The sequence below is a fragment of the Vipera ursinii genome, assembly GCF_947247035.1.
Source record: "Vipera ursinii genome assembly, chromosome: 16".
Classification (NCBI taxonomy): Eukaryota; Metazoa; Chordata; class Lepidosauria; order Squamata; family Viperidae; genus Vipera; species Vipera ursinii.
Window position 1 is genome coordinate 3,213,525 of NC_139529.1, and position 27,104 is coordinate 3,240,628.

The 27,104-nt window shown below is 47.0% G+C and overlaps 1 protein-coding gene across 1 annotated transcript; it reads left to right on the forward strand.

The window, feature by feature from the left end:
* Nucleotides 1-660: 660 nt before the first annotated feature.
* On the forward strand, nucleotides 661-25,779 carry EGFL7 (EGF like domain multiple 7). Its single transcript, XM_083375235.1, has 10 exons — nucleotides 661-875; nucleotides 4,884-4,952; nucleotides 11,681-11,864; nucleotides 13,586-13,708; nucleotides 14,804-14,919; nucleotides 16,180-16,275; nucleotides 18,226-18,381; nucleotides 20,689-20,759; nucleotides 22,624-22,789; nucleotides 24,744-25,779. Exons 3-10 carry the CDS (start codon nucleotides 11,785-11,787, stop codon nucleotides 24,764-24,766), a joined length of 831 nt encoding a protein of 276 aa, XP_083231361.1. The 5' UTR covers nucleotides 661-875; nucleotides 4,884-4,952; nucleotides 11,681-11,784; the 3' UTR covers nucleotides 24,767-25,779.
* The last annotated feature ends 1,325 nt before the right edge of the window (nucleotides 25,780-27,104 follow it).

The window sequence follows — 27,104 nt, forward strand, 5'->3', positions numbered from 1 at the left end:
CAGAATTCGTCAAGTAGCATTCTGGGAATTGAAGTCCACTTAAACTTGAATTTCTTAAGGCTGAGAGAGGTGTGTGGCTTCCTTCTCATCCGCTAAGCTTCCACCAACCCAGGCAGTGGGGGCTTAAGGGCTTTGCTAATGGAGTCTCCCATTGAAGTGGGCACCCCCATTGAAGGTAGCCTTCCCCAGGGAGACCCCCACACACACAAACACCCCACCCCAGCTATGGCTTCTGAGGCAGAGATCTGCCATTTCCCAGAAGCTGGTTAGGAATAACCACGCTAGAAGCTCAGGTGGAGAGAGCTGGCCCGGTCTCCTGGCTTCCTCTTGAGTCAAGTGGGGGAACCGGGCATTCCTAAAATGGCTTCGCTACGCAGAGCCCCTCCCTGGTTGAATCTGGCCCCCTTCCCCCCACCCCCCCAAATCCCCCCAGCCGCCTCTTCCTTTTGGCATAAGATGGCCGTTTCATACCAAATTCCCTGCTGAGCTGTTTGCTGTTCGCTTCTGTTCGCCCATCTCCTTATCAGGCAGCAACACTCAACAGGGCTTCCTGTCTGGATTGTCCATCCCAGGCCTGATTTATACAGGAAGGAGGACATAAAAAGCCACCCTGCCACTTCCAAAGGGACCATCACTGCTGCTGACCGCCATTGTTGGCAACCTGGACAGGAGAACCAGAGCGAAGGGAAAAAAACAACCCACCGAGTCAGCCCCAGCTGGGGTGGGAGGCCTTGAACCATGAAGACGCAAAGCTCAGCAGATCTTGGCCGGGGGGCAGCAGGAGGCCAGGAGAGCTCGTGGGGAAAGCCAGGCGGAGGAAGCCCCATCCCAGGGCCACCGCAGAGGACCACTCTGAGCGGGCGAGAAGATCCCAGGTAGATATGAGAGTTGATGGTCACGTTTCCTAAGATGTGGGGCTCTTGCGGGACTTCGATGCAGCGGTGGGTCTCCGTTTGCTGGTTAACTCTCCCCATGTGTTGAAGTGGGGACACACGAGAGGGGCCTTTGCATCTAGTAAGGACGTATTTGCAGAGGAGAGGCTCTTCAGAACAATTTGGGTTGGGTTCGCAACCCAACACACTTCACACGGTTGCAGAAAGAACCCACTCTTGGCTCCACAGGCTGGGTTCACACAACCCATTTAGCCCGAGAGAGAGAGAGAGAGAGAGAGAGAGAATTCCTGAATTGAGCATGCTTAGGTAAATGCAGCTGGCTCCTTCTTTACCTGATTTGTTAATGGGTATGCTGTCAACCTGTCAAGGGCGCCAGGTTATGTGAACACCCCTCCCGTTTGCCTAGCCGTTGGGTCTTCGTGTAAATCTTTGGCTAGCTTGATCTGTTGTGTGAATCTGGTATTCAGGTCTCTCGTGGAGCCAGAACGAAAGAGGGAAACTCAGATTCCCAAAGAGCGGGGCTGAGTTTTTCATTGCCTTACCTAACTGGATTCATCCAAGGCAGATGGAGCAGCCAGACTCTTGAACCCAAGGCTGCACGTGAACTGAAATGGCCCGTGTTCGTTGCGAGGTCTAGGGCTGGGCTGGCACAAAAGGCTTATCCTGGTTTCTAGGTGACCCATCTTCTAGGTTCACGCCACGTTCCCAGTCCTGAAGGACCCCAGTAAGCTATGCTGTCCCAACCTGAAAGCCACCTGTGAATGCAGGCACAATCTGTGGTCTGGTCTGGGGGATATTTGGATCCACTTTCCAGTCACTCCAGATTCTGGGGATGAACACGGGCCGGTGAGGTCCCTAGCAGCTCCATTAAGATGGCTTGGCAGCTGCCACTCTGGACTTGTCTCGGCTGCCTTGAAGTAATTATTTTTTTAAAAAAATTAATTAAGTTGGAAGGGACTTTGGAGGGTCTTCTAGTCCAGCCCCCTGCTCAGGCAGAAAACTCTATAAACCATTTCAGACAAATGACTGCCCAGTCTCTTCTTAAAAAAAAACTTCCAGTATTGGAGCATCCACAACTTCTAGAGGCAGGTTGTTCCACTGGTTAATTGTTCTGACAGTGTTCCCGGACATGGCCAGCCATGCTGGAGAAACTGTCTGCGGTGCAACAGCTGGCAAATCTTTTTCCCTGCAATAATCTAGGATCAGCCCTCCATGTCCCAGCCCACCTTTTGGGACTTGATGGTACGGGATACCCTGAAAAAAATTGGGGCTTCGCCTCGGGAAACATGCTTCCAAGCTTGGTCTCAGGGAGAATTTGCCTGGGATGCCTCCTTATCTGTTTGTCCCCAAGGATTTTGAATCCCCAACCTAATTTCAACAAGAGCTCCCAGCATTCTGTTCTGTTCTGTTCTGTTCTGTTCTGTTCTACTCTACTCTATTCTGATTCACATTCTATTCTATTATTTTCTACGCCATTCTATTCTAATTTCTATTCTATTCTATTATTTCCTACTCTATTCTGATTTATATTCTATTCTATTATTTTCTACGCTATTCTATTCTAATTTCTATTCTATTATTTTCTACTCTATTCTGATTCACATTCTATTCTATTATTTTCTACGCTATTCTAATTTCTAATTTCTATTCTATTCTAATTCTATTCTATTATTTCCTACTCTATTCTGATTTATATTCTATTCTATTATTTTCTACGCTATTCTATTCTAATTCTATTCTATTATTTCCTACTCTATTCTGATTTATATTCTATTCTATTATTTTCTATGCTATTCTATTCTAATTCTATTCTATTATTTCCTACTCTATTCTGATTTATATTCTATTCTATTATTTTCTACACTTTTCTAATTTCTAATTTCTGTTCTATTCTACTCTACTCTATCCTTCTCTTCTGCATTCTCTTCTCTTCTGCATTCTCTTCTCTTCTTCTCTTTGGCATTCTCTTCACCTATTCTATTCTTCTCTTCTGCATTCTTTTCTCTTCTCCTATTCTATTCTTCTCTTCTGCATTATCTTCTCTTCTCTTCTCTTCTCTTCTCTTCTCTTCTCTTCAGCAGGCTGGGGGTTTTGGCAGGACGTTGCGGATTGAAAGGGCCCGAAATCTTCTGCCTTGGCACTTGGGTGGAACTAGCTGGCCTTCCGCAACTTGGACAGAAGAGCTGCGTTTTTAGGGGAGAAGAAAAGGGAGGATTTCAACCCGTTTTTCTCCTTCCCAGCTCCAAAATCTGCCCAAGAATAACCTTTTTGTTTCTGGACGTGACCTCATCTCTCCAGCCTTCCTTCCCAGTCACCTCGGCTACTTTCCATTCAGCTGCTGGGCTTAAAACATTTATTTGCTTTGCTCTCTTTGCACATTTACCTGAGAGCAAGAGCGTTCCTCTTCCTGCAGTACCTTCTACTCACTGGGAAGGTCAGTTTGACCCCATTGTTAAGGCCGCCTCTTTCCTGCATCACCTGCATCATCTTTTGCCTCCGAGGTTTTGCTTAGCTTCCTTTCAAGAGGATTGGCTGGCTTTGGTGCTGGCTGTGGGTTAATCCTTGGCTTTCCTTCTTCTCTCCCACAGCCAGCATCCCACCTCTAGCAGAAAATTGCAACGGTCTCAAAGCATTTAAAATCCATCTCGATCCCAAAGGATTCCGAGCCGTGTCTGACACACAATAAAAATAAAAATGAAAAGGTGACCATGTGCTAAAGTATCACTCACTTTTTTTTCCCCCAGATTCCTTGCCCCCATTTTTTTCCTGAGAACATTTAAATGTGTTACTTTTTGGCCTAATAAAATTCTAATAAGAAGAATGCAATTTTATTATTTATTTATTTATTTTATTTTATTTTATTTTTATTTTAATCCCATTTATATCCCGCCCTTCTCCGAAGACTCAGGGCGGCTTACAATCTAAGAAGCACACATCAATGTGCTTAGCAATAGCCTTCATTCTATGTATATGCCTGCTTATTAGGGCTTTCACACACACACCCCAAGCGGCATTATTACAAAGTCAGCTTAATTGCCCCCAACAATCTGGGTCCTCATTTTACCTACCTCGGAAGGATGGAAGGCTGAGTCAACCTTGAGCCTGGTGGGACTCGAACCTGCACTAATTGCAGGCAGCTGGTCTTACTTAAGGAGGCATTAGCCCACTGCTCCACCAAGGCTATTCTATTCTATTCTATTCTATTCTATTCTATTCTATTCTATTCTATTCTATTCTATTCTATTCTATTCTCTTTTTTAAATCCCATTTATATCCCGCCCTTCTCCAAAGACTCAGGGCAGCTTACAATTTAAAGCACAAATCAATGTGCTTAGCAATAGCCTTCATTCTATGTATATGATTGCTTTATTAGGGCTTTCAGGGGGGCCCCAAGCAGCATTTTTTACAAAGTCAGCTTATTGCCCCCCAACAATCTGGGTCCTCATTTTACCTACCTGGGAAGGATGGAAGGCTGAGTCAACCTTGAGCCTGGTGGGACTCGAACCTGCACTAATTGCAGGCAGCTGGTGTTACTTAAGGAGGCATTAGCCCACTGCTCCACCAAGGCTCAGTTGTTGTTGTTGTTATTATTATTATTATTATTATTATTATTATTATTATTATTATTATTCCCAGTTACTCTTGTTTCTGACGGAGAACGCTGCCTTCAGCTCCCTTTCGTTAGGGGGAAGTCCCCAGTTTCAACACAGATTGTAAAATAACATTTTATTGGGATCAAAGAAAATCACAGGACTTATATTGTTGGTTTTTCGGAAAGCCCGCAAATATGAAGGAACTGAATTGGGTAAAGCAAAGCCAAGAAGAACAAAAAAAAAGAATAAGCAAAAAAAAATGGCTGGTTACCTCCTGTGCATTTAGAAACCAGAAAAACTCAACCAGCATCTTAAGATGGTAAAGATGGGATGACATCATGTGCTAAATAGACACCATAATACCTGTGCTTTTATTTTGTTGTCTTTTTTGCTCTAGCAATAAGAAATCAAACCATCTCAAAAGGAACAAGTTCTGTTTAATGATGAATAAGCAAGCCAGAAATAGGTAAGTCGTGAAATTAGTTTATTTCCTTTGCTGGCCATTTCCAAGGGGAAAAAAAACAGCTTGAGGTTTCCAGGAATTGCATTTCTGTATTTCTAATCCACCCTCCCTGCCATTGCTAAACTTCAGCTCCCATCATCCCCAGCCAGCGTGGGCAAAAAAAAGAGGGTTCTCACCAAATTAAGCGAGGTTGGAGCAGGTGAGTACGTGGATGGGAGACCACCAGGAAAGCCTACAGTTATGTGCTACGTTGGGAAGTAACTTCCCACCCACCCACCCCCAAAGCGCCTGCTTTAGCAAAAGGAAAGGGAATCACAGCTGTGCGATTGCAAAAGAGGTATCTGGGAAATGAGCTGGCCAAACTTAGGATGGAAGACCACCAGGAAACCTACGCAACCCTTCCTGCCAGAAAGCAAGGGGCTTTGCCCTGTAAGGTTGCAGGTGGATCCCCTCTCTCCAAATGGGGCTCTCCCCCCCCCGCCAAAGCTGGAGAGGAGGGGGAGCCAAGACCCCTTCCAGAGCCTCTGCAGCATCCCTCCCCCCCACCACCGCGTTCTTGACCCGGGTTGCTGGCTCTCCTCCATTCACAAGAGACCCGCTTCTTTTCTTGCCTGCCTTCCCCGGAAAGGCTCCAAGCTACGGGCGGGCTGGGGGGGGGGAGAAACGAGGGTGGTTTGTTTTTTTTTTTACTTTCTTCCCTTTCTGGAAGGAAAAGCGGCGGCGGGGGGGGACGAGGAGGAAGACCCGTGTCTTTCTCGCAACCGAGAGCGGCACAAATTGGGCGGGCGGCCCTTCCCGCGGGCGCATCCTTGGAGGTCAGGAGCCGGGGGGGGGGGGAGAGAGAGAGCGAGAGCGAGAGAGAGAGCGGTGTGTGTGTGTGGGGGGGAAACCGATCACTTGGGGGGGGGAGGTCCCGCCGTCCGCAGCGGGGAGGTCAGAGGGGGGGCAAGTCGGGCAAGTCCACCCCCCGCCTGCCGCCCCCTCCCCGATTCCCTTTGGGCGAACGGGAGCCAGGTTGGAATGCGGGGACGGGGGGTCGCGAGGGGGGGAATCTCGCTAGAGCCTGGATCCAGCCGGCAGAAAGTAGCCCGGCAGAAAGTAGCCCGATGCTGAGACAATGGGACGCCTCGGGGGGCACCCGGGAAGAGAGAGAGAGAGAGAGAGAGAGAGAGAGAGGGGTCTCCGGAGTGGGGAGGGGGGGTCTTTCGAGACGGAGGGGGGGGGTTCGTCGGGGTTTCTTTACCTAGGGCTGGCGGGGGTGGGGAGAAAAGCCCGCCGTCCCCTTTGCACGGGACTCGGGTCCCCGGACTCGAGTTGGCAACTCGAGCTCTTTAAAAAAAATTTAAAAAAAAAAAAGGTCCTCTCCAGGAGCGGCGCCCCCTAGTGGCCGAGATGGCCCGCGCAGCCGAGCCGAGCCGAGCGTGTGAAAGAGCAAAAGTTCGGGTTTGGTTTGCCGGGCCCGCTTTGGGCTCGGAGGAGCCCGAGGCTCTTCCCGACCTGCCTGCCGAGGGAGAGAATGGCGCTGAGGCCGCGCAGGGCGGACGTTAATTAAGGGGCAGTTGGAAATTAAGTTTCCTGCCTGAGCGAGGGGCTGGACTAGAAGACCTCCAAGGTCCCTTCCCACTCTGTTATTCTGTTCTCTTCTCTTCTGCGTTCTGTTCTTTTCTGTTCTGTTCTTCTCCTGCATTCTGTTCTGTTCTGTTCTTCTCTTCTGCATTCTATTCTATTCTGTTCTTCTCTTCTGCATTCTCTTCTCTTCTGTTCTTTTCTTCTGCATTCTATTCTCTTCTGTTCTATTCTTCTCTTCTGCATTCTGTTCTGTTCTGTTCTTCTCTTCTGCATTCTATTCTCTTCTGTTCTTTTCTTCTGCATTCTGTTCTCTTCTGTTCTGTTCTTCTCTTCTGCATTCTGTTCTCTTCTGTTCTTTTCTTCTGCATTCTATTCTCTTCTGTTCTATTCTTCTCTTCTGCATTCTGTTCTGTTCTGTTCTTCTCTTCTGTATTATATTCTGTTCTGTTCTATTCTATTCTCTGCATTCTATTCTGTTCTCTTCTCTTCGCTTCAATTCTCTTCTCTTCTCTTCTATTCTATTCTATTCTATTCTATTCTATTCTATTCTTCTACATTCTTTTCTTTTCTTTTCTTTTCTGTTCTATTCTATTCTATTCTTCTGCATCTCTTGTGTCCTGTCCTGTCCTGTTCTGTTCTGTCCTATCCTAGTGGCGTTTCTAATGAGGGTGGAGGGGAAAAGTCACATTTTTCTTAATACAGACTGTCCTCGACCTACGACCACAACTGAGCCCAAAACTTCTCTTGCAGATTGAAAAGTTGTTAAGTGAGTTTGGCCCTGTTTTATGACCTTTCTTGCCATAGTTGCAGTGAGTGAATCACTGCAGTGCTTAAGGTGGTAACATGGTTGCTGAGTGAATCTGGCTTCCCCTCACTTGATCGGAAGGCTCCCCAAAGGGGATCACATGATCCCGGGACCCTGCGACTGTCCTAAGCACGAACCGGTTCCCAAGCATCCGAATGTCGATCACAATGACCCTGGGGATGCGGCAGTGGTCGTAAGTGCGAAAAATGGTTATAAGTCGCTTTTTTCAGTTACGTTGTAACTTCGAAGGGTCACTGAACGAACCGTCGCAAGTTGAGGACCACCTGTGTATGTATTTTATACTTCCGTATGTCTCAGGCTTGTTTGTGTGTATGTCAAGCTTTGGTCGTCGCCCTGGAGGCCACGGCGACGATTCTGGCTTAGCCGTTTTTTGTGAATCCAGTCTCTGCAGCCTGTTAATCATGGTTTATGACCTAGCAGGATAAAACCAGCCATTTCGGTGCGTCCAACAAACTTATCATTGCAGCAAATTCTAACGTGGTGCCACGTGTGAACTCGGCCAGTTTCATTCGTTGAGCCTATTTCTATGCCGCCGCCATCGAAAAGATTCTCAGTTACTTACATTCAAAACGTCCTCAGTGAAAAGTTTTGAAAATCAAATTAACTCACAGTCCAGAAGTCTGTGGTTTAGCTCACAGTAGGAGCCCAGCTGCCTACATGGACTTGTTCTGGCAGATATCATAGATTTATGATTTGGCTTGTTGAACAGGCAAGCAGTGCTAGGCTGCCTCACGGAAAGAAAGAAAAAAGCGTCTTTGGGCCAATCCACAAGTGACGCTGCCCCGCTTTTAGCCTAGATGAAGAAAGTTGTGAGAATGCGGGCTTGGCTTCAGCTTGGTTTGATCTTTGGTTGTGCTCTGGTCTTAAAATTATCTAGATTTTAGCCTTGGGACACTGTTCAGAAATGGTATTTTTAAAAAAAGAAACTTTGATAAAAACGTGTAGTTTTCCTTCTCCGTAGAGAAGGTGATCGTAGGAGAAAATGAAATTGCAGGCTCTCCTTTTTCGTGGGTCAGCAAGCTTGCATTTAATTTTACAGCTGGCTTGGGACAAGTTCCCCCCCCCTCTTTCAGAATTAATTAACATTAATTAAGTGGAATTTTGCAGAATAGAATCATCCTTCTTGAAGCGGTGGATTTTGATTTGGGAACGGGATAGGCTTGGGAGGAGAATGGGTTGGGTAACTCGTTGCAATGGTGGCTTTTAGCCTATCCTTGTTCTCCGCTGGAGAAGAAGCTTCTTTGCCTTCAGCTCAAATGTCCCTTTGGAGTCACAGGCCCTTTCAGTCAAGGCCACAGTGGAAAATGGCTGGGGAAAAGCTTCTGATTTAAGCCGAGAGGCTGATGTCCCGAAGTTGCACACTCACGTAGAGCCTTACTCTATTAGTTAATGTGACGGACGAAGAAGCCAATGTTGGTTGTTTTGCCAAACCATAATTGACAATCTGGCTTTGAGTGATTAAGGCTTATTGTCCCGTAACGGTGGAACAGCCTTCTTCAAAGTGAAGCCTCCACTGCTGGGCTTCTGGGGAACTGAAGTCCAGCGTATTGAAAAGGCTGAAATAAATGTATATGTGGGGTCCTTGTTGCTCTCTGAGCTTCGTTGCTTTTTTTTTTTTTTGCAAATGGTTCATTAACCAAACCAGGTAACATCATCGGTGCACCCATGATCAGGTCACCTTGACTATTGCAGTGTGTTCTACATGGGGCTGCCCCTGAGAAGCTCCAGTCGGTGCAAAACGCAACGGCCTACAGACCTCGTTGTGCACGTGTCACCTCTCCTGAGGGAGCTGCATCGGTTGACAATTTGCTTCCCGGTGCAATTCAAGGTGCTGGTTGAGTCCCCTTTAAAGCCCTTCATGGCTTGGGACCAGGTTATCTGAGGGACCGTCTCTTGCCGGTCGCATCCACCTGACCCAGGCAAGGAATGCTGTAGGTCCCGTCCCCTAAGGAGGTACACCTGGCGGGATCCAAGAGAAGGGCCTTTTCCGTGGTGGCTCCGTCCCTCTGGAACATCACCCCTCTGGAAATTAGACTGCCTCCCCAATACTCTTTCAGAAGACCTGGTTCTTCCAGCGAGTGTGGGGAACCCAGAGCGGGATGGAGCCCATTAAATGGCTGATTTGAGTTTGTGCTATCGGTTGTTGTTGTTGTTGTTGTTGTTATAAAACTTTTATTCATAAAACCTGAAACTCAAGTCAACTAAACAATCAAACTGACTGGCACTAATGGTTGACACGGGTTGCTGCCAGCATCCTAGGTGGTGGTGGTGGTGGTATTATTATTATTATTATTATTATTATTATTATTATTATTATTATTTATTCATTAAACATGAACCTCAGTCAACTGAACACTCAAACTGACTGGCACTAATGGTTGACATGGGTTGCTGCCAGCATCCTAGGTGGTATTATTATTATTATTATTATTATTATTATTATTATTATTATTATTATTATTATTATCTTTTATTCATTAAACATAAACCTCAGTCAACTGAACACTCAAATTGACTGGCACTAATGGTTGACACGGGTTGCTGCCAGCATCCTAGGTATCAACCAGGTGTCTCCTTAAAATGTAAGATATGCCGAGTAGCGCAGTTTTTTGTGGCTTTGCTGGAGTTATGGCAGGAAGCTGCAATTTCTTGAGGTATTTTGCAAAGTTTTGGGACGTAGTTCCCAGTGCCCCGATGACAATGGGTGTCTCTGTTACGCGTTTCATCCATAATCGCGCAGTTTCGATGGCCGGGTTGCAGTATTTCGTAATTTTTTCCAGTTCTTTCTTTGGACTCTGGCATATTATTATTATTATTATTGTTGTTGTTGTTGTTTCTACATTGTGTTTTTATTGTCTGTAAGCCACCTAGAGCAGGGGTGTTGCAACTGCTGGCCCACCCCATTGCTGGCAATGGTGAAAAAAGTCGCAATACGTCGCGACACGTCACGTGACGTTGCGGGTTTGACACCCCTGGCCTAAAGTCACTGTGAGCCAGTAGGCAGCTATATAAATTCTCAAAAATAAATAAACAAATGACGACAGCGCCAAGGATCCCCCATTTCAATCCTGTCCTACAGATATTCTCCCCTAGCCATAAAAGTATTTACTTCAAGGATGCAATTTGGCCAAGGGTGAATAGGTGGGATTCTGCCTGGGGCTGTGGACCAGGAGAGCATTAGAAGCCAACTCGTTGATCTGGGTGGGCTTGACCTCTGGGGTTACCAGCAGAGCTCGTGATCCTTAGGAGAGTTTTCTGGGTGCAAAATCCCTTTTCTTTCTGGTCCATCTTGCAGCAGTGGCTGGTTGCGTGGGATCTCATTCTTAAAAGCTTGTTTTTTCCCCTCCTTGGGGCTCCTGGGGCCTGCCTTCCGTCTAATTTTAAATAAAATGTGTGGTGAGTTGAATTATTGCTAAGGGTTCCAAGCAAAACCAAAGAGAAAAGTTTGAATGCTTTCTTATCTTTTTGCTTCACTATTGTTAGCTACAACTACTAATAGTTTGCAGATGTTTGGAACGGCATTGTTTCATAAAAACCGGGGTGTGTGTGTGTGTGTGTGTGTGTGTGTGTGTGTGTGTAATAAGCCCCCCATTAGAATGTATTGATTCAGTGCTTAAATATGTGGCTGGGACTTGAGAATGGGTTTGCAAATATTTGGGGTCCCGGTGCTGGCAGTTCAAAACCGCTTCCATTCTGCCTTCAATTTTCAGCAGGAAGACAAAAAAGGTTGTGAGAATTGCGGCGAAAACAGGAGTCGTTGCCGGAGGGGGATGATGTCTGAATTTCTGCAGAACGATGCCTTGCCTTTGCTCATCTTTGCTTAAATCCTTTCAATACATTATTTTCCTCTGATTTGGGATCCTGTACATGCAGCCATGATCCAAATCTGAGGGTTCACACGGAGAGGCTCTTTGTGTCTCTTTTAAACGTTGCTGCTAATAAACATTCCAAGTTACCATTTCTCTTCATTAAAAAAATAATTCTCCTTTTGGCTCCTTTTCCGCTCAAGAATGTTTCAAGCGAGGCAAGGAAAATAATTGTGCAAAATTTTTAAACTGCCTTTTGGCAGGATTACCCGCGTGTAAAGGCCTGGGAATTACACAACCTTCCGCGTTCCCTCCAGATTGTAAATATTTGCAACGTGCAATACGCTTAAGTCAAAAAAAAAAATGTAAGAGAAATTGGTCGGCCTGGTTTCCAAAAACAGCGCAATTCATTGCTGGGGTTTTTTTTTAAAAAAAAAATTTCTTTTTGATGATAATTCCATTAAACCTGCTAAAGCTCCCCTCCCGTTTTTTTCTCTCATTCCAATTCATTTTGATCTTTCTGCTTTTAGTCTTGCTTGAACTGACTCCGTTGCAGTCGCTCGTGAGAATCCTCCCTCCGTCCTTCATGCGATGGGCGTTGCAGTAGTGGAAAGGTCCAGCAGAGGGGAAAAAAATGAGGAGGGGGGGCTGGCTTTGGACTGGGCTTGTCGTGCTCCTGGCAGCCACCAGCCTTGACAGCTTCTCAAGCCCCAGGTGAGTCTTTGCCCCTCATCCAATGAAGAGGCACTGCTGGCTGGATTGCAGCAAGCACTTTCGAGGTTTTCTGCCAAGTTAACAGGGTGGTCTCCAGAAAGGGCCCCCACCCACCCTAGGAGATGGGCCAGAGGACAAGTCTTCTGCTGCTTTGAAGAGTAGCTGGGACAAAACGTTCAGAGAAGAGCAACTAAGATGATCCAAGGCCTGGAGACCTAAACATACGAAGAACGGCTGCGGGACTTGGGGTTTGGCCAGTCTAAAAAAAAGAAGAAATAGGGGAGACAGGATAGCAATATTCCAGTATTTGAGGGGCTGCCACAAAGAATTGAGGGGGGGGATTTCACGTTGTTCACCAAAGCACCAGAGGGAAGGAGAAGAAACAATAGTTGGAAACTGATCAAAGAGAGAAGCAACCTGGAATTAAGGAGAAACTTCCTAATAGTCAGAACAATTAACCAGTAGAACGGATTGCCTTCAGACGTGCCTTGAGCAGGGGGGTGGACTAGAAGACCTCCCAGGTCCCTTCTAGCTCTATTCTATTCTAAAAAAAAAAAGGAAGGCTGTTTCAGCATTCAAGCAGTTGAAAGACGTAGCTAATTTTTTAAAAATAAATTCTACAGACTAGGGTCAAAAACAGATAAATAGTACAAATAAATAAATATAAACTTTTGTACTTAATAAAATGTGGGGGGGGGAAAACAGATAAATAGGTGGTCCTTGATTTGTGACCTGTTTATCAACTGTTTGCAGTTATGACAGCCCTACGAAAAGTTACTTATGACTGATTCTTGCATTTACAACCATTGCAGTAGCCTGTGGTCACGTGATTGCATCCCTGGCACTTGGCAACCTGTTTGCCTTGCGTAAACTACTACACTGCCTAACAACAAATGTTCTAGTCCAACTGTGGGCATAAGTTGAGGATTACAAGTATTGGAAAGGCATACATAATACCATTTAATTTTTTGTTTTTTTGTTTTTTGACAGATACCAATAACAGTGAAGAAATCTTTACTGTGTTATCATTTAATGCACTTTGCAGTTGTTCACTTATGCCACACTCAGCTTTAATTGTAAATTCAAACCATTCGATGCTCTGAAATTCTAATTCCCATTGATATACCTGCATTTTTAGTTTTCTCACCTTTTAAGGTGGAATCATTATAGTGTTGACAGTTTTGCCCGCACGTTGCATCGACGTAAATTGTATACCCCTCTAATATCTGTACGCTGCAATTTACTGTTTGCATTTAAGATGCCATAAATAACTAAATAAGACAAAGCGGCAGCCCCGACAGTCTGTTGAAACTTCGCTTGCTTTTTTATGTGTTTCACACATTTCTTGCACGCACAACACAGGAGGTCCGTCAATTGCACCATCAGGGTGTTCTGTTGACTTTTCTGACCTCCGGACATGCCACTCCTGGCATTAAGTGGTCCTTCCCTGCTCTTCAGAGGCCAGCATCAGATTTTATTTATTTATTTATTAATGGGATTTATATCCCGCCCTATCTCCCGAGGGACTCAGGGCGGCTAACAACAACAAAACTTAAAGATCTCTGTACAGTAAATAAAAAATAAAAAATTGAAATTTATTTATTTATTTATTTATTTATTTATTTAAATTAATTTATTAATTTAATTAATAAATAAATTGCCAAGGAGCCAAAAACATTGTGACTGACCCTGCATTGTCCTTTTGTGCTTCTCACTCACAGGTGTGGCGGATGCTCCATGGAGGTGAGAAGCCACACCGTGTCCTACCTCACCTCCCGTGTCCAGCCGGTCCACCAGCCCTACCTCACTCTGTGTCCAGGAAACAGACTCTGCAGTACATACAGGCAAGAGAGCGGATGGTAAACAGGGGAATCTTCTGGGCTTCTATCTTGACCCTCCCACACCTTGTAGCAGGGAGTTCCAGAGGTTTGCTACGTGCCGTTGAAGGCTACAGCAACTTCCACCTTACAATCCACAGCAGGTTGCTAGAAGGATGTAGGTGGAAGTTGCTATAGCTTTCAGTGGCTTGCAATGAGCCTCTGGAAGTCCCTGCTACAAGATGCGGGAGGATCAAGGTAGAAAGGCAATCCATCAGCTCTTGCATTCTCCTTGTCATTTGGATTTATTCCCTGCTGAGTGCTTATATAAAGGCAGTGGGACGTGTGTGCGTGTGTGTGGGGGGGGGGGAACACAGTGCTAGCTTCCTTCTCTGCAATCGTCTCCCCCAGAAAGCGGAATTTCACACGATCTAGTTTCTCAGCCTTGTCAGCTTTAAGACGTGTGGACTTCAACTCCCAACTAGTAAGAACTAGTGTTGCTAACTCAACAATGGCGGTGACTCACTTAACAACCGTGGCAAGAAAAAAATGAGGCGAGACCCGCGCAACAACTGTCTTGCTTAGCAATGGAAATTCTGGGCTCAAAATTCGAGGGCAATCTGTACGCCTCCCTCTTCTTATATTTCCCCTCAACAACGACCCTGTGAAGTGGGTTGGGCTGAGAAAGGTGGATTTTTCCCCCCCTTCGGTGTAGTTTTTGGAGTCACTCACGATTCCTTCTTTGCGTGTGGTTTGTCCCAAAGGAGCTTTTCCAAAAGGCCGCTGGACTTCCTTGGTTTTCCTTGGAAGACATTTCGCTTCTCATCTTGAGTTCAGAACCGGAGAAGCTTCTTGGGTGAGAAGGAAAACGTCTTCAAGGAAAAACCAACGAAGTCCAAGTTGCCTTTTGGAAAGGCCCCTTTGGGACAGTCGTGACTGGATGACTTGAGAATCTCCACGGACATTTGAATGTTATTCCCAATTGCAACCCCCCACCCCAAAGATGCTGGGAGTCGGGCAGCCCGTACAGTGTCCGTATACAGCCCTTTCCCACCTGATTTTCTCCTGTGAAATCTCAACATATCCGCCACGCTCATCTTTTGGGCCCTGTGGTTTTTGCAGAACTACCTATAAAGTCAGCCATCGGCAGGTTTACCGGAAGATTTCCCGGCCGGAATACGTTTGCGGTCCTGAATGGAAGCAGAGAAGTGCTCTCTCGAGGCACGGATGTCCCACAGGTGCTCTTTCTTTATGTGAAATATGAACAACAACAACAACAAAAATCCTTTTGGGTCCTTAGAGGAGATTGGGGGGGGCTCTTGGTCTGCTTGGTGAGGAAAATGCGGTTTATTTATTTTTCCCTCTCCGAGCCGTGTATCAGACCAGGTGGAAACCACTTCTGGACTTTCTGCTCAAAAGAGAGGAAAATGAAATTCTGACTTTTGAGTTTTGAGTTGTTCTAGCAAAAGTTAGGACTTACTGTTTTTGCAGAAGTAAACACTTGGTGCAGTGATTCTGCTATATGCCCTGAAAAAAGCCTTCTGTTCTTTCTTTATTCCCTTCTCCCTATTCCCTTCACCTTCTCTTTTTCTCTCGTCTTCATTTTCATTGGTATTCTATATTAAGAAAAAATATTTCATAAAAATTATTTTTTAAAAAAGACAAAACAGGTCAGGCCCTGGATTCGTTGAAAAGCGAATTGCAACTTCCCAACCATATTAATTGCACAGCTACGCTAGCCCATGGAGCGGCCAATCCCAGCAACTCTCTTCTGATAACAGGTCGTGCCTAAGAGAGAACAGATAATGTTATTAACAGATAATAATTATAATAATAATTATAAAATAATTATTATTATAATGATTACAAAATTACAATTATTACAATTATTATTATTATTATTATTAATTAATTTATTTATTTAATTTGTATACCGCCCTTCTCCCGAAGGACTCAGGGCAGTGAACAGGGCAATACATAAAAACAAGATACAAAAATTAAAAATTATTAAAAAGTAATTAAACAGTGCCCGTAATAAATTAACACAGATTAAAAGTTAAAATCCATTTATAAAATCCAACCCCGTCCCATCAGGCCAGGCCAGCTTGTTCAAAGAGATGGGTTTTAAGATCGCGCCGGAAGGAGCAGAGATCGGGCGCCATCCGGAGCTCGACCGGAAGATGGTTCCAAAGATCCGGTGCACCCACAGAGAACGCCCTCCCCCCTCCCCCTATTATTATTATATTAGTAGTAGTAGTAAGTATTAGTATTAGTATTAACATATAATAATAGCCTGGATCTCCCCACTTCCACCTGTCTGGATGGAAGCGGGGTGCCCTCGCCTTCTCTTTGATTTTGGCTTCCTGCCTCCCCCCCCACCCCAAACTCCAGTTTCCATCTGGTCTTGCATGAAACCAGCCCCACAGGTTGATTGATTTATGATCCAGCCGGTCTGCAGGATGCAAACCTAATCAGCGTCTTCTTTTGTCTCACCGCAGCTCCTATTTGCCGCCCGCCGTGCCAGCCCAGCCAGAAATGTTCGCTCCCAAATGACTGCGCTTGTCCTGGATGGACCGGAAGGTGTTGCCAGACAGGTAAATGTCTTTGAGCACTGGCCAGGTGCTTCCTCCTCTGGAGAAGCTGCAGCACAGCCTGATGCTGGCATGTGGGAAGGTGCTGTGCTCCGAAGCCTCAGATTCAGTGTAAATGGACTCCTACGGAAGGAAGCGAGCGAGGTGCCAGGTTCTGCTCCCACTCAGTTCTCGGTTGCCAGGTGAATTTGGACTGCAACCGGCGAGACTGGCTGACATCACGAGACTCCAATGCATTATAGTTTGTTTATTGAAGGGAAGCTGGGAAGAACTCAAACCTGTGCCGTTTTCTTTGCTCAGACGCTCTTTTATTAGAACGATGATAAGACTTTTATCTCACCTTTTAGATTGGATTGGATTGGATTGGATCAGATCAGATCAGATCAGATCAGATCTTCTGGCCCATTTTCCCACCTTGGATGGTCCAAGTTCTTCTTTTATTTATTTTATTATTTTATTTTAATTCCATTTATATCCCGCCCTTCTCCGAAGACTCAGGGCGGCTTACAAGCTTAGCAGTAGCTTTCATTCTATGTATATGCCTGCTTATTAGGGCTTTCACACACACCCCAAGCGGCATTATTACAAAGTCAGCTTAATTGCCCCCAACAATCTGGGTCCTCATTTGACCCACCTCGGAAGGATGGAAGGCTGAGTCAACCTTGAGCCTGGTGGGACTCGAACCTGCACTAATTGCAGGCAGCTGGTGTTACTCAAGGAGGCATTAGCCCACTGCTCCACCAAGGCTCTTTTGTGTCTGCTGTGCAATGGTCAGATCTGTTATCAAGATGATAACAATAATTTAGTACTCAGAGAGAGAGGCACCTGTCGCATAACACCCTGGTCTTAACAACTGTCAGTAAAACAAGTCTGGGTAGTGGACTTGGCAGTGCCTGCAGACAGCAGAAGAGAAGAGAAAAGACTGGGAAAAAAATCACAAAAAACAAAGACCTGCAAATAGAAATAGAACAACTGTGGCAGAAGCAAGCAGAGATAATCCCAACAGTAATAGGCGCCTTGGGTGCAGCCCCAAAACATCTGGAGCACCACTTGAACACCATCGGCACTGACAAATTCACCACCAGTCAATTGCAAAAGGCAGCTTGACTTGGCCCGGCTGACACGCTGCAACAGTCCCTTTACTAACAACATCTACTTATCCCAGGTCCTTGGGAAGGACTTGATAGGTGGATAAAAATCCAGATCCAGCCTAAACATCTGGCTGACTGTGGAGTCAATCTTAATAATAATGTATTAAATGTTATACGTGCTGCCCAACCGTCGGCAACTCTCTCTTTCGTACCCGATGGGAGAGCGCTGCAATTTTTGAAGTCAGGGCCCTTCTGGAATGTGCTTTCCCAGACTCCCACGTGGCTGTAGGAGGCTTTAGAGACTCCCTTCCCAAAGCAGTTCTTAGTCCTAGGAAATTCTTCTCGATGCCCGACAAAAATATCTTTGCCTGCAAGAGGAGTGAGGGAAATGGAACAGGCCTTCCTTCGGCTGGCAGACAGAAGAGGATGGCTGAGTTTTTGTGGAGGGAGGGGTAAATCATCTGCTGAATTTTTCCTCTACCACCCCCCACCCCCACCCCCACATCCCCTCTGTTGCCTTTACAGTTCCCTTGTTTGTTCCTTAGAGGATCCCTTTAACTTTGTATCCTGGCCTGTTCGTGCAGAGATTAAGGTAGCAAACTGCTTCGGGCGTTTTGTAAGGTATTTTGGGGCTGACATTTTAGACAGGCCCATTTCGAGGGTGGTGTGATGTGGTTTGATTGCCAGAATGTATGTCTGTTACTCCTCCCCCTCCTCTTTCCCGTCATTGATGCAAAATGATGGTTAAAATGTATTATTATAAAACGGGTGCAACACGGAACGCGCTAATCAGGCCTGGGGAGGGGGCTGCTTCCACCATGCAGGGGTCCCCTTGGCTCACAGCTTCCTCCTCTGCCTTTAGACGTGGACGAGTGTGCAGCCGGGAGACACGGCTGCAGCCAGCTTTGCATCAACACAGCCGGAAGTTACCGCTGCGCTTGCCATCCAGGGTACGGGCTCCACGCGGATGGACAATCATGTCAGGCTCTGAAAGTGCCCCCCACCCCAGCTGCCCCAGGTGAGACCAGAGCTTGCTGGCTTCATCCTTGTCTGACAGGGTGATGGCGAAGGTGTGCTTGCTCACCACAAAATGCAGAGGCCAAAAGGTGACTTTGAGCTGGAATTTGCATGGAATTCCTCCTCCTCCTCCTCCTCGCAACTGGGTCCTCCTTCTGGCCACCTTCCGGTGACTTGGCTGGCTTGTTTTGGCTGAGCAAAACCAGGGGTGCAGAAGAAGAATCTGCTTTGATGAAAACTTGGGTTTATTACGCAAGAATGGTGTAACCTCACCTGTGGAGAGGCGGGTGGATTGCTTGGGTTAAAGGTCTCACAAGGAACTGCCCCCAGATGAAATTCTTGTTCCCCAAATTCTTGGGAGGCGCAACCATAGCTTATTTTTCCAGGGTTTCCCCAGTATGATAAATGAATCCATTAGCTGGACTAGTGTACACCTGGATTACATTTTAATCCATTAGCCTGCTTTCTGGATGCAAATGCTAGCAGTCTTTCTCAACTCTGCCTCTTTAAGACGGGTGGACTTCAACTTCCAGAATTCCCCAGCCAACTTTGCAGAATTCTGGGAATTGAAGTCCATCCATCTTAAAGTGGCAGGGGTTGAGAAACATGACTCTAGAGCAGGGGTCTTCAAACTTGGCCCTTTTATGACTTGTGGACTTCAACTCCCAGAATTCCTCAGCCAGCCACACTGGCTGAGGAATTCTGGGAGTTGAAGTCCACAAGTCATAAAAGGGCCAGGTTTGAAGACCCCCTGCTCTAGAGGCTTCACCCCCAGGGTGTTTTGTGTGGACCCACCCAGTCCTCAAAGAGGAATGGCTGCACGGCTTCTTGTCGCTTCCAAATAATGCAGAGGTGTCCCAACTTCTCCAAGCATGTTCTCAGATGCGACTTACAGCCTTGTGGGAGAACTCAGTTTTTCACGGCTAGATGAGATTAAGGCGTCAGCCCAGCCTGTGCAGCACACCCAAGGTTACCTGGTCCATAATACTGAGCCCACACAACTGACCTGGAGTTCCCAAACATCGCTTTTGATTCTGCACACACCTTCCTGTAGCACCCCGAGGTCTTTCTCTGGCTTCAGTGGCACCTCCTTCTCTACGTCGCACCCCGATCTGGAAGAGGAGAGCCCCACCAGCCCAGGCTGACCGCCGCTCATTATTACTTTTGGTACGCGCTGTGCCACTTCAAACTCGTACCGTGAGTAATAATGCGCGGAGGGCCAGCCTTTACGCCGGAGAGGAAGAGTGGGGCACCGCGTCACCGCCAGCCTTCGATCCGTGGACAGGGAAGAGTTACTTAACCGACGGCTGATTTCTTGCACTCTCTTGGGGAGAGAAAGGGAAGAATGATTTTAAGAGGCTGGGACGTCTTTGGCTGGGTTTTAGGCGGGAGTTCAAGATACAGGGTTCCACCCCAAAATAAGCTCGCAAGGTAGGCGGGGTAGAGAGCCAACGGGCGCTTAAAGTCACCAGGTGAGCTTCTGTGGGTGAGGGCGGTCTTGAACCCGGGTTTCCTTGCTTCCAGGCCAACTCAGCTCCACACCGAATGGACTCTGTGAGGTCAGTGGCCCTTGCAATCCTGCCTGGATAAACAGCGTCAGATAGATTGGAGTCCCAGTGAATAAAATGTCCACTCATTTCTCCATGGATGGCTCTTTTGTTGTTAACATCTCCACAGTCTTTGCCCAACAGGGAGAAAACCCCACCGTCACTAGGATAGGATAGGATAGGATAGGATAGGATAGGATAGGATAGGACAGAATAACATATAGAGTGGAATGGAATGGAATGGAATGGAACGGAACAGAACAGAACAGAACAGAATAGAACAGAATAAAGATAGAATAGAATAGAATAGAATAGAATAGAATAGAATAGAATAGAATAGAATAGAATAGAATAGAATAGAATAGAATAAAGATGGAATGGAATAGAATAGAATAGAATAGAATAGAATAGAATAGAATAGAATAGAATAGAATAGAATAGAATAGAATAGAATAGAATAGAATAGAATAGAATAGAATAGAATAGAAGATGGAATAGAATAGAATTAGAATAGAATAGAATAGAATAGAATAGAATAGAATAGAATAGAATAGAATAGAATAGAATAGAATAGAATAGAATAGAATAGAATAGAATTGGCTCAGGAATTCTGGGAGTTGAAGTCCACAAGTCATAAAAGAGTCAAGGTTGCCTACCCCTGTAACCTAGACTAACAGCAGATACAAACCTTCTTGGAAGCACTGCGAGGTCTGTCCTTTGTTCTCACAAATGTTTTTCTGTTTCATTGTGAATTTGTGCAGCAAGAAGTGACAACCTTCCCGTTCAAGACGAAGTGAGAGAGCTGAGAAGCAGGTTGGCAGCTTTGGAAGAAGTGAGTCTCCTTCTAGTAACCCCAATTGGGTTAGGGATGGGGTGGTGCTGGTCCGAGGGTTGGAATAGAATAGAACAGAACAGAACAGAACAGAACAGAATAGAATGGAATGGAATAGAATAGAATAGAATCTGGAAGGGACCTTGGAGGTCTTCTAGTCCAACCCCCTGCTCAAGCAGGAGAACCTATGCCATCTCAGACAAACGGCTGTCCAGTCTCTTCTTAAAAACCTCCAGGGATGCAGCGCCCACGACTTCTGGTGGCAACCTGTTCCACTGGTTAATTGTCTTCACTGTTAGGAAGTTTCTCCTTAATTCCAGGTTGCTTCTCTCCTTGATTGGTTTCCATCCATTGTTTCTTGCCCTTCCTTCAGGTGCTTTGGAGAATAATTTGACCCCCTCTTCTTTTGTGGCAGCCCCTCAAATACTGGAATACTACTATCACGTCACCCCTTTTCTTTAGACTAGCCAAAGTAAGGCGCTGGGTCTGAACAGTGGCATCCACTGCCCTAAGCAGCATAAAGCCATGGGGTCAGGCAGAGATCAGGAAGGAAAATCCGCTCAGTAGTAAAGACGATGGACTTTAGTTAGAAAAGAAAGTCCTACATCGAACTTCCCTGTTGGAGTCTTCACAAACAACTGTGGTGTTTAGTTGGCAATGGTGCGTATGGGTTGATTCTTTTGAGACTCCAGTCTGGTTGATTCTCTTGGGATGTCCTGGTGGTCTCCTTTCCAAGGACTAACTCAGCTGACTCTCTCCTTGGCTCTTTCTCAACTCTAGACTGCCACCTACTGCTGCTACTCGCACTCAGCTCACGATTTTGAGTAGAACAGAATAACAGAGTTGGAAGGGACCTTGTAGGTCATCTAGTCCAACCCCCCCCTCCCCACCGATTTTAACACACAACTCTCTTTTCTTGGCTACAACATGGAAGCGGCTTGCCTTTGGGGAATCTGTTTACGCAGGGCATTGTGGAACTTTCCCTCTGTGCAGCAGCGAACGGCTGATCAGAGCTGATTTAGAAAGAGTCACCTCGGTTAGTCCTCGGAAAGGAGACCACCAGGACGTTTCCTGCCCCCTGCCTTTCATACCACGGGTTTGATCCTGCCGTCCCTCTTGCAGTCTGAGTGCTCCTCGGACCTTGCTCAATGCTTTATGAATGCACATCACTAGCTGGGACCCCAAAGCAGGCCGTAAGCCAAGGTTTGCAAACCAGAGGAGCTCGGCGCACCCTGAACGCAAGGCAGGAAGGTGGAAGATACTCCAGGTATTTCAGCCACCTGCTTCAGAGGCAGCTTGATGTTGCTTGCAAGCCTGCCTGCCTTTCAGAAGGGTTTTGAGGCTCGTTGTCCTCATAGTTATGGGGGATGGGCAGCCCAGCGGGCCCAGGAAGCTTGAAGGCAGCCCGGCGTTTCTCTTCTCTGCCCCGCAGGCCGAACCCAGCTTGTCTGTCAGCCGTCAGAATCCTGTTCCTACAAGGCGGTTTGAATCTCCTTAGCCTGGCAACCGTTGGCTGCTGCTTTCTGCCCAAGCAGCAACCGGTGCTCCTCGGTTGCCACAAATGCACACCCAGTTTGACCCTGGTGCTCAAGGCACCTGGGTTCGAATCCCGCCTTCGCCATGAAAGCCGGCAGGTCGGCCTTGGGCCGGTCGCTCTGTCTCAGCCCAGCCCGCCTCACAGGGTTATTGTTGTGAGCCAAAAGGGAGGAGGGAGGAGTTATTAGGGATGTTCACCCCCCTGAGTTAGCTTTATAAAGTATTAAAGGCAGGATAAGAATCTAATACATTTTTAAAAAAAAAAAACTCTGCCAGGCAGCTGTTGGCACAGACCTCCCGGGAGTCACACGTCTCTCTTTCTCGACAGAAGTTCCAGCTCGTTTTGGCACCGTTCCTCAAGCCAGACCTGCCTGGTGCCGGAGAGGCCCCTGGGGCAGGACCCATCAGCCTGCTGGTCCACGTGATGCAGCAACTGGACCGAATAGATTCGCTCAGCGAGCAGATCTCATTCCTGGAGGAGCGTCTGGAAACCTGTAGGTGGCCTGCTGGATCTCCCTCTTTCCAGATTTTGTCTGCATGGCCCGGATCCATCACAGGGTTTCCGTTGGACGGTGCAAAGTACAGGAGGGACTGAGGCACAGGTGGCTGGTCTGGGGAGCCCTAAAGGCTCTTCTGGGACCCCCAAGGGCTTTGCACCCCCTTTCCACACATTCAGGGACACCATTGCCCCAGATCAGCCCCAGAGATTCCTTCCCCCAACTTGCAGGCAGAAAGTCTGCCAGAATAGCTTTAATGCAACTGGGGGGGGAAAGCAAAATTTTTATAGAAGGGAATACATGTAGCTCAAAGGGACGCGGTGGCTCAGTGGGTTAGGACGCTGAGCTTGTCGATCAGAAAGTCGGCAGTTTGGCGGGTCAAATCCCGAGTGCCGCGTAGCAGAGTGAGCGCCTGTTACTCGTCCCAGCTTCTGCCAACCTAGCAGTTCGAAAGCACGTAAAAATGCAAGTAGAAAAATAGGGACCACTTCGGTGGGAAGGTAACAGTGTTCCGTGCACCTCTGGCGTCTAGTCATGCCGGCCACATGACCACGGAGACGTCCTCGGACAAGCGCTGGCTCTTCGGCTTTGAAACAGAGATGAGCACCGGCCCCTAGAGTCGGAAACGACTAGCACGCATGTGCGGGGTAACCTTTACCTTTACCTTTTACATGTAGCTCAGGGTTGAATTGTGGGGTCCTTGCTGATCTCTGAGCTTGGTTGTTTTCTTGCAGACGTTTCAGGGCCCAACTAGGTAACATCATCAGTGCTAGAAGGGAGGAGGGGTTTGTTTTCTATGTGTGTATAGTGGCTTGCCCTGTCAATCTTCTTCCTGGTAGCTTCTTTATTTTTTAATGTAAATTTTATTGGTTTTCATAAGGGTGGGGAGAAAAATGCGGGGATGGGATATGGGGTTGGGATAGAGGGAAAGTTAAGGGAGGGGTTGGGGTTTCCCCCAATTACATTCAATATTTAGCAAACAGCATATTCTCTGGGTTGATATACATCGCTAAATACTGTGAGAGTAACGATTGATAACAATAACAGACATAGCAAATTATAGTAAACAATGTTAAATTTTCAATCTATAACATTTTTCTTCGTAAAATAAGGTAAAAAAAAATAAGGATCACGTTCCTTTCTCTCTAATTCATTGGTCTAGCCCAGGGGTAGGCAACTTCGGCTCTTTTATGACTCATGGACTTCAACTCCCAGAATTCCTGAGTCAGCTATGCTGACTCAGGAATTCTGGGAGTTGAAGTCCATGAGTCATAAAAGAGCCGAGGTTGCCTACCCCTGGTCTAGCCATTGATAAAATTTATTCCAAGTTCTATCATAAACCAAATGCTCTTTTTCTTTCATCTCCAAAGTTAATCTATCCATTTCTGCACAAGCTTCTTCTTGGTAGTTTCCTGACTTGGGTGTTGTTTATGGTTTGATTATTGGTCTGACCTGGTAATTAATTCCTGGTAATTAATTCCTGTTTACTTCTTGAAACTTGAAGCAATAAGCAATACCCCCACCGTGGAACTAGCAACTCAAGACAAACCATCCAACAGTAATCAACACTCAAGGAATCACCCAGAACAGGCCCACCAACGCTAGTATCCAAGCAGAGCGCAACGTCCATCCCCTTCCAACGTGGATGACGTTATCTAGTCGGGCTAGGAAAAGTCTGCAAGAAAACCAACCAAGCTTCGGAGAGCACCAAAGATCTCCCAAAGCAAAGTTTGGGATGGGCGGCCGGGAAGTCGGAGCTACTGTTTTGCTCCAAGCTCTTTTGAAATAGCCGAGAGATGCTTTCATCCCTCTAAAGATAAACGCTCTCCCTCTCCTTCTCCCACGTTCTTTCTCTTCCTTCACCCTCAAAGACCCTCCCCTCGGAAAGCATGATCAAATCCCCGCCCCCCATCCGAGGTTGACTTTGCCATTTTGCCGCCCCCCCTCGTAGGTTCCTGCAAGAACCGGCTCTGAGACTGAAGAAGGATGGAGGCCCTCGCTGCGCCCGCATCCCGTGTTGTTCTGGTGTGTCTCTCCGTTGAGTAGCAACTGAGCCTTGTTCCAGCAAACGAGCCAAGCCAAGGCAGCGGAGAGGATTAAGAGGCTGGAAATATCACGTTCTCAGCAAGCTTTCCCCCCCCCCCCGACACACACACACACCTCTTCTCCAGCTGGCCGGCTTGCAGGATGGGTCACCTTTCCAAACCCCCGCGCCGGCCAGAGGTTGTGGGACGGAAGACCGGCAGCCTCCTAGCAAAACATCCCTTGGAAGAGGAAGCATCCTGCTGCTGAATGGACAGAATGGGGAGAGGTGGGCTGGTCTCGCCTCCCCCACCCCCCCACCCCGAGGTACAAGGCAGCCGTTTAGAGAAAAAAGGGCCCCTTTGGCAAGAAAAGCTCAGAAGCTGCTCTTTTCCAGGCTGTTACCCAAAATATCTTGGCAAGGCAGGGTTATTTCTGTGGGGAGGGTGGCGCTAAACCAGCTTCTCCCCCCCCTGGTGTAAATGCACCATTAGCGTCCTGCTTGCTTCCCCTTTCCAATTGTAGAAAAACTCCCATGACGTTCCCCATGTCTTCCTCCCTTTTAAAGAAAGAAATAGAAAAGAATCCTAGGGCTGAAAGGGACCTTGGAGGTCTTCTAGACTCTAGGCCAGGGGGTAGGCAACCTTGGCTCTTTTATGACTCGTGGACTTCAACTCCCAGAATTCCTGAGCCAGCATGGGCGGAACTATGGCCCCCTCATGACTCGTGGACTTCAACTCCCAGAAATCCTGAGCCAGCCATGCTGAGGGGAAAGGGAGAGGTTTCCAAGCTGAGCCATGCTGGCTGAGGAATTCTGGGAGTTGAAGTCCACCAGTCATAAAAGAGCCACGGTTCCCCACCCCTGGACTAAGGCAAGGGTAGGCAACCTTGGCTCTTTTATGACTGGTGGACTTCAACTCCCAGAATTCCTGAGCCAGCATGGGGGAACTATGGCCCCCTCATGACTTGTGGACTTCAACTCCCAGAATTCCTGAGCCAGCATGGCTCAGCTTGGAAACCTCTCCCTTTCCCCTCAGCATGGCTGGCTCAGGAATTCTGGGAGTTGAAGTCCACAAGTCATAAAAGAGCCAAGGTTGCCCACCCCTGGTAGACAGACCTAGCTCCCTCAAACTGTTCACCTTACGATTTAGCCTGCAGAACCCTAATTGTCTTAGTTGCTCTTCTCTGCCCTCTTTTGAGGGTCCCAGATTCTTTTGTGTGTTGTGGTGACCGGAACTGGATTCAGTATTCCAAGTGTGACCTCAGTTTTAAAGTGGTACTATCACTTCCTGTGCCCTTGATGTTGTCCCCGCCCCCCCGTTGAATGCAACCAAGGACTGCATTGGCTTTTTGGCATCTGCCACACAATCCTGGCTAATATTTAAGTGGTTGTCATCCGCTACGACTCCTAGATCCCTCTGTCTTACTGCTGTTGAGCCAGGTGCCACCTACTCTAACACCTGTGCATTTGGGGGGGTTTTCCCCGGTCTAGGTGCAGGACCTTATTTTTCTCACCGCTGAGTTGCATCTTATCGGACAGGGCTTGATGCTCAAGCCGGTCAAGATCCTGCTAAAGGTCTATCTTCCAAAGTGTTGACATTTCCTTCAGCTTTGTGGGAGGTTTTTTTTTTAATCCCATTTATATCCCGCCCTTCTCCGAAGACTCAGGGCGGCTTACAATCTAAGCACAAATCAATGTGCTTAGCAATAGCCTTCATTCTATGTATATGCCTGCTTATTAGGGCTTTCGGGGGGGTCCCAAGCAGCATCATTACAAAGTCAGCTTAATTGCCCCCAACAATCTGGGTCCTCCTTTTACCTACCTCGGAAGGATGGAAGGCTGAGTCAACCTTGAGCCTGGTGGGACTCGAACCTGCACTAATTGCAGGCAGCTGGCGTTACTTAAGGAGGCATTAGCCCACTGCTCCACCAAGTTGATACCTTTTCTCCTGTGCCCTTTCTAAACACAGTCCTGATTCTAGCAAAACAGTCCGAATTCACGAGGAGGGCCATCCCCTTCGAAAATAGATTAACATGGGCAATTTGTCAAACAGTCATACAGGAGCCCAGATTCTGCCTTATGCATTTTCCAAAAATGTTGTTCACGTAATCAATGCAACCCGTTGAATTTTCCCACCCCTCCTCATGCACACAGCGTCCCACAATAGACCGGGGCACCCGTAGCTGAGCGTGCTGGTTTCCAAATTCCTCTTGGCACGTGATGGTCTCTAGATGGGAGGCAACAAACGCACGTTGGCTGTGGCGAAGGTCCGTTTTGCCCCGACAGCAA

Excerpts from the sequence above, each read along its gene's own strand:
- EGFL7 (XM_083375235.1), top strand. The coding sequence starts at position 11,785 with ATGAGGAGGGGGGGCTGGCTTTGGACTGGGCTTGTCGTGCTCCTGGCA. Across the intron at positions 11,865-13,585 it reads GACAGCTTCTCAAGCCCCAG|GTGTGGCGGATGCTCCATGG; the intron begins GTGAGTCTTTGC and ends TCTCACTCACAG. Across the intron at positions 20,760-22,623 it reads GGTTGGCAGCTTTGGAAGAA|AAGTTCCAGCTCGTTTTGGC; the intron begins GTGAGTCTCCTT and ends CTTTCTCGACAG.